General features: G+C 52.1%; 1 protein-coding gene across 1 annotated transcript in view; it reads right to left on the minus strand.

Moving 5' to 3' along the window:
* Positions 1-707: 707 nt before the first annotated feature.
* Positions 708-7,111, minus strand: part of celsr1a (cadherin EGF LAG seven-pass G-type receptor 1a) — a 62,711-nt gene continuing 56,307 nt past the window's right edge. The window contains exons 26-36 of the mRNA XM_084701074.1: positions 6,594-6,768; positions 6,308-6,420; positions 5,951-6,030; positions 5,715-5,841; positions 5,456-5,581; positions 4,897-5,033; positions 4,008-4,111; positions 3,540-3,698; positions 3,194-3,433; positions 2,711-3,029; positions 708-2,169 (exon numbers count right to left, since the gene is read on the minus strand). Of these exons, the coding sequence (XP_084557200.1) occupies positions 2,145-2,169; positions 2,711-3,029; positions 3,194-3,433; positions 3,540-3,698; positions 4,008-4,111; positions 4,897-5,033; positions 5,456-5,581; positions 5,715-5,841; positions 5,951-6,030; positions 6,308-6,420; positions 6,594-6,768 (1,605 nt within the window). The 3' untranslated portion in view covers positions 708-2,144. The remainder of the gene's footprint in view (positions 2,170-2,710; positions 3,030-3,193; positions 3,434-3,539; positions 3,699-4,007; positions 4,112-4,896; positions 5,034-5,455; positions 5,582-5,714; positions 5,842-5,950; positions 6,031-6,307; positions 6,421-6,593; positions 6,769-7,111) is intronic.

Below are 7,111 nucleotides of genomic sequence, written 5' to 3' on the forward strand. Positions count from 1 at the left end.
CTTTTAGGACAGAGGTTATCGTTGCGATCCGCGTTAAAGATACATTCGTCACTGTGAAGACGGATAGAACAGTGTTGTTCTGGTCGCTAGGGAAACTCAGGAATTCAAACTCAATTGGGTCCTTCCCCTCAATTACTTCTGTCAGACCGAGAACGGAAAATGCTATGAAGTTGTGACATCTCAGTGTGAGTGTGTGCGGCGAGGTGTGTGACCTTCAAACTGAGTGGATACTGAAGTAGTGCTTGGCACCATTGTTCCATAGGGATTAATCATGCTCTCTCTCTCTCACACACACACACACACACACACACACACACAGACCCAGGGGAGCAGCTACACAGACGGTGCCTGGCACAGTAAAGAAGCCCGTTTACTCCCAATGTGTTTAAACTGACCCAGAAATTCTGGATCTAGTCAGCTGAAAATTGAGATTGAATCAAATGAACTGAAGTGACAGGGTTAGGGTTCCATCCACATGATCTGTATGAAGTGACAGGGTTAGGGTTCCATCCACATGATCTGTATGAAGTGACAGGGTTAGGGTTCTATCCACATGATCTGTATGAAGTGACAGGGTTAGGGTTTCATCCACATGATCTGTATGAAGTGACAGGGTTAGGGTTCCATCCTCATGATCTGTATAAAGTGACAGGGTTAGGGTTCTATCCACATCACTTGACCACAGACACCTTTATACTAATGCATCGTGCCATTTTTAATTTTTCACATGTCACAATCATCAGTTTACAGTGTCTTAAAACCATAAAAAATAAATATACATATGTTACAAAACAGTTCCAGTGTCTCTGAGCATAAAACAGGACATGAATCCCAACACTGGGGAGGGAACAACCAGTTCATAACAATACAAACTTGGACGGGGAGTGTGTGTGAAGTTGTTCCTAAACTATTCAGGTCCAGTTCTTCCCAGCTCTATCACGTTGTTCCGGTAACAAAATCATGTGTGTGTAAGTGTGATGGACAAAGGCACAAGTTTTGATTTTCAACATGATTTCTCCACGATCAGAATTCCTAGATGTTTTTTTTTCTTTCAAATTTTCTCCTTAAAAAAGTATCTCAAAAGTATCAGAAAATCATTTTCAATTTACACATATGTACTTATTTTTGTTTCATATAAGACACTGTTCAAATACAAAATATAACATTTCTTTTGAAATATCTACAAAGTAATTACACTCAAACATTGGGATGTGGCTGAGGCTGGTAAAAGAGTGAAGGGCACTTGGTGGGTCTGGCTAGCTTGAGTTAACTAGTTTTAGCTAACCAGGAACTAGCAAGTCCGAGTTAGCTAGTCAGCAATTAGCTAGTCTGAGTTAGCTAGTCAGGACCAGCTAGGCTTTGCTAACCAGGAATTTGTCAGTCAGATTTAGCTAGCTAGTCCGAGTTAGCTAGTCTAATTGAGCTAGTGAGTCCAGTGAGTGGATACAGCATTAAAGTACAGTAGGGTGTCTCAAACAATAAACCACAAAGTGCAATTCCAGCTGGCCAAACAGCAGGCTACAGAGAAACGGTTCATCATTAGTGATGCTGAACCCCAATACAGATTAGTGTCTAACTCTTCGCCCTCAGAACTGAGCTGCTTTCTGGGAGGAAGAAGAAGAAATAAAAACTCCTGCAGTGCCCCATGGGATACGTAGTCCTCTTCTTGTACTAGCCTACAGGAGGCTGGTCAGCTTGCTCACATAGTGGTCATGCATCTGGGCATTAACTGAGTCTGTGCTGTGGCCTCAGTCTCTGACTGACCCAGGAAGAAGTCACTCATTCAGAAATCACAGTGCATTCTGGGGGCTGGAGTCTTTCCCCAGCCCCTGTAGTGGTTTGGCACGGGGGGGGGGGGGGTCCATGTGATCTGTAGGATCCCCTCTTGGTTAAAATCTTTCCCTTTATCTGATTTGTATTTCAGTCCTTTCCTTGATACCGGAAGGCTTAAAGCCTGCTTTACTAATTCTCTCTCTTCTCTCCCCCGGGGATGGGAGGAGGGGGAGGAGGAGGGGGGGGTCCTGTGGCCTCCTTCATTGTGTCTCTTTTTCTTTCCCATCCTCCCCTGTCTCCCCTCTGTCTCTCGTGTCCTCCTTCCTCTCTGTCTCTGCTCCTCACAGAGGAAGGCTCACTTTCCTGATGGGTCAGATCGAAGTTTCATTACTGCCTCTGTATGGGGGGAGGGGGATGCAGGGAAGAGGGGGAAATGGAGGGAAAAAGAGGCATGGATGAAGGGGGAGGGAGGGGGAGAGGGAGGGAGGGGGAGTGTGAGGGAGGGGGAGTGTGAGGGAGGGGGGGAGAGAGGGAGGGAGGGGGAGAGTGAGGGAGGGGGAGAGTGAGGGAGGGGGAGAGTGAGGGAGGGGGAGAGGGAGGGAGGGGGGGAGAGAGAGAGGGGGAGAGTGAGGGAGGAAGGTGGAGAGTGTGGGAGGAAGGGGGAGAGTGTGGGAGGAAGGGGGAGAGTGAGGGAGGGAGGGGGGGAAGGGGGAGAGGACAGGAGAAGTGCTGGGTTAGTTAAATGCAGGATGCATAACACCATGCAACATTGCAATGTGCTGGGTCCATTCCTGCTGTCACACACATCACGTTGTCATGTAGCCGGCTGTACATGTTCTATTAGTATTACCATCATAGCCACACACACACCAGGAAGGGACGGGAAAGAACTACAACAAAACTACAAAATGACATCACGAGTCACATGACTACCCACTCTGAGTCTGATTCGTTGCCCCCGTTGACGGTGCCGGACTTCAGGCTCATGGCCACGCCTCCGTTCTGCTGCTCCCGCGGGGGCGGGGCGGGGCGCTGGGCGGGCTTGATGATGACCACGCTGTTGCCGTGGGAGACGGTGCGCACGCCATCGTTGGAGGCTATGGAGGGGGGCCGGGAGAGGGGGACGGCGGTGGGGGGGTGGGCGGGGGGCGGGGAGATGGTGGGAGGGTTGTAGTCTCCTAGTTTCTCCCTCAGCTTGTTCTTCATGTTCTTGTCGGTTAGAGGAGGGGGGTAGGAGATTTTGTTCTTCAGGATACCTGGAAGGGGGGGGGGGGTAGAGTGTTAAACTGAAAATAGGGGTTGAATCTCTGTCTGGATTAATTAGTGAATGTGAATGAATGAGGGATTTAATGTGCAAGTGCAAGCTAATTGTTGTCTCTTGTATGAGTGAATTAAGAAATGAATGAATGCCCAGTCTCACCCTTCCTCTGTTCAGGCAGGTGGTTGCTGTTGCTGTTGGTGCCACTAGGGGGCGCTGTGTCCCTGCTGGGGTTCTCCTGGGAGGGTTCTCCAACGTGGTTCAGCTTGTTCTCCTGGTGCAGCTCCACGTTCACCTTGGTCTCCACCTTCAGGTGCTCAGCCCCCCCAAGATCCTCGCTGTCACTGGCTGTAGTCGCCTCCGTGGGCCAGTAAGGCTTCACGTGATTGGACACTGCTTCCACTGGGACAGGAGAAGAAGAGGTGTGAGCTAATCATTGTGGAGGGTCGTTTAGAGGGGTGATCACCTTTGGGGGAGCTGTGTGGAGGTCGTTTAGAGGGGTGATCACCTTTGGGGGTGCTGTGTACAGGCTGCCTCTCGTTGTTGTGTCTCTCATTGTTCCACTTGGGCTTGACGTCCAGGTCGTCGTCCTCGCTGTCTGAGGAGTGAGACGAGGCGTAGGACGAACTGTGGTCGTCCACGGAGAGCTCGCTGTCCGAGTCCGAGTCTGGAGGGAGGGAGGGAGGGAGGGAGGGAGGGAGGGAGGGAGAGAGGGAGGGAGGGAGGGAGGGAGGGAGGGAGGGAGGGAGGGAGGGAGGGAGGGAGGGAGGGAGGGAGGGAGGGAGGGAGGGAGGGAGGGAGGGAGGGAGGGAGGGAGGGAGGGAGGGAGGGAGGGAGGGAGGGAGGGAGGGAGGGAGGGAGGGGAAAGACAGAACGGGAGGTAAGAAAACTAAGAGAGCTCATGATTATTTTTGGTCCATGTTTCTAGTGAATCTAAACCGTATGAGCCGGCTAACTCATGTTAGCGTTGCCCTACCATCTCCCTTAGTGCCGTTACGGTGGAACAGAGAACCATCCAGATCAGTGTGTCCAGCCTTCGCTGTCCCCGACGAGACACTGGGCTTCTGTCCAGAGTCATCTCTGTAGGAGGGAGGGAGGGAGGGAGGGAGGGAGGGAGGGAGGGAGGGAGGGAGGGAGGGAGGGAGGGAGGGAGGGAGGGAGGGAGGGAGGGAGGGAGGGAGGGAGGGAGGGAGGGAGGGAGGGAGGGAGAAGGAGAGTGAGCGGTAAGGAGAGGGAGGAGCAGGAGAAGACAAGTAGAGGAGAGGTAGAGGAGAGGTAGAGGTGGACCAGCACAGATCAGTCTCAGAGAGACCTTTCATACCACCACTGCAGTTCAGACAGTTTTTATGAATCCTAGAATGTGTATTCACTTTCCATGCCCCTGGTGTGTGTGTGTGTGTGTGGTTGATTAGCTAGCATGCTAGCATACGTGCATAGCCACAGCAATGCAGGAGGGCAGCAGGAACAAGACAAAACAACAGGAGAGTTGTTCTGTCTTGTTCTCAAGCCAGAACAACTCAAGCAGAGAGGAGGGTGTGTGTGTGCTTGCGTGCACTGGGGTTTACAGTGTGAGTGCTGTCTGTTGGACAGTGTGATACACATGCAGAACAATATTAAACAGACACAGAAGAACACACCCACTCATCTACAACTCTCTCCTTTATCTCTGTCTCTCTTACTTTATCACTCCTTTTAACCCTCACTCTCTGTTTCTGTCTGTCTGTCTCTCTCTCTCTCTGTCTCTCTCTCTTTCTCTCTCTCCCTCACTCTCTGTGTGTCTCTCTCTCTCACACACACACACACACACACACACAGAGACGTAGCACGCAGGGTATGTTAGAGCCAGCCCAGCAGCAGCAGGTTACCTGAGTGAGTAAGCGAGGTAGCTGGTGGGGCTGCGGGCTGACCTGAGCGTGCTGTCCAGGGAGGCGCAGGACTCCCCCAGAGCAGAGCGGTACAGAGGACCGTCCTCAGGGTAGCTGTTGTTACAGTTCAGAGAGCGCTGAGAGAGGGAGGGAGAGGGGGAGGGAGGGAAGAGGGAGAGGGAGGGAGGGAGGGGGAGGGAGGGAGGGAGGGAGGGAGGGAGGGAGGGAGGGAGGGAGGGAGGGAGGGAGGGAGGGAGGGAGGGAGGGAGGGAGGGAGGGAGGGAGGGAGGGAGGGAGAGGGGTAGGGAGGGAAGAGGGAGAGGGAGGGAGGGGGAGGGAGGGAGGGAGGGAGGGAGGGAGGGAGGGAGGGAGGGAGGGAGGGAGGGAGGGAGGGAGGGAGGGAGGGAGGGAGGGAGGGAGGGAGGGAGGGAGGGAGGGAGGGAGGGAGGGAGGGATGTTATAATTTGTTCCTTTTTAATGGGATTCACAAGAACATAGCCCATCTTTATATGTTTGTATAAGTGTGTGTGTGTGTGTATAAGTGTGTGTGTGTGCTCACCGTCAGCAGAGAGGCCCTGGTAGTGCTGCTCTCGTCAGCTGAGCTCTTCTTCCCTGTGAACAAGCTCTTCAGACTCTTCCTCACCTCGGCACTGAACACCACGTGGAACAGGAAGATGAGTACTCCCTGGAGGGGGGGCAGAGGGAGAGAAGGAGGGAAAGATCAGATCCCAACGTAATGTGTTCCTATTGGTTGTCCCTAGAGGTAGCTGTGTTCTTATAGGTTGTCCCTAGATGTAGCTATGTTGTTATTGGCTCACCTGCAGACAGCTGAAGACGGCAAACAGGTAGTGGAAGGTCATGACATCACTGTTCACCGCCATCAGACCCAGCAGCCAGGTGGCGCTGATGAGCAGCAGCAGCAGGAAGGCCATCCTCAGAGCTGGACTGGACACACACACACACACAGGTAGGTATATCATTCATATAAGTCATTTGTGTGTGTGTATGTAGGTATGTGTATGTGTGTGCGTGTGTGTGTCAGTGTGAGGCTCACATGACTCCTGTCCTCTCTAAGGACCTCTGTCTCCGGCCACATGAGGCCTTGGCAGCCAGGACGAAGATCACAATGTTGACCTGAGACACAGGGTCAGAGGTCAACACAGGGTCAGAGGTCAACACAGGGTCAGAGGTCAACACAGGGTCAGAGGTCAACACAGGGTCGCTGTTAGAACACAACTCATCTCCATTATACATTTATCAATGTATAATAAATAATCAAATGTTTGTGCTGATGTAGTTTTTTATCAACATTTGTAGAGGTGATGTTCTAAAAATGGGATGCTTTTCCATAAAGAGCTGTTTTTTCATGAATACTTTTTTTCGTCGTGGGTGTTTTTCTTCAGGCACTCACCAGGACGACCACAGACACGGGTCCTGCAAAGCTCCAGATGAGCGTGTCGTGGACAGAGAGCCAGCAGAAGTCTGGGTTCCCATAACCCTGAGGGTCCAGCCCCACTGCCAGGCCTGACACACACACACACACACACACAGCCAGTGTAAGCAGATAGGGTAGGTTATTCATGGAGATGATGGAACCAGGAGCCAGACTCTATTATCTCCCTTCCTCCCTTTCTTTCCCTTCCTCTCTCTATCTGCCACCCTCCCTCTCTGCTCGGTGCGCCTGTGTGTGTCCTCACCCGTGATGACAGCAGGGATGCCCCAGCCCATGGCGTAGTAGAACCTCATGTGTCCGTGGTTAATGTTGCGTTGCTCCGTCAGCATGCGGTATATATGCAGCCCCTCCACGAACATCCACGCAAACACACACATGTAGAAGAAGTGAAGCAGGATGGCGATCACTGTGCACACAAACTACACACACACACACACACAGAAAGAGAGACAGAGAGAAAGTTAATGTTACTGTTTTGTGCTGGTTCAACATCTCCCCCCCTCTCCCACTCCAGCAGGACAGCATTCTAGAACCCTCCAGGTTAGAGGTGGTGTTCTAGAACCCTCCTGGTTAGAGGTGGTGTTCTAGAACCCTCCAGGTTAGAGGGGGTGTTCTAGAACCCTCTAGTGTTGGGGCTGATCTGAGGGAGTCTTCTGAGAGTCATAAATCCCCATGGAGACCGACCTCAGGCTGGCAGCATTCCTTAGCCTGACACACACACACACACACACCCTCACAAGGTTATGCCTCTGGGCTCTATGG

Source organism: Hypomesus nipponensis, chromosome 7, assembly GCF_054491055.1.
Source record: "Hypomesus nipponensis isolate SF chromosome 7, ASM5449105v1, whole genome shotgun sequence".
In the NCBI taxonomy this organism is placed as follows: Eukaryota; Metazoa; Chordata; class Actinopteri; order Osmeriformes; family Osmeridae; genus Hypomesus; species Hypomesus nipponensis.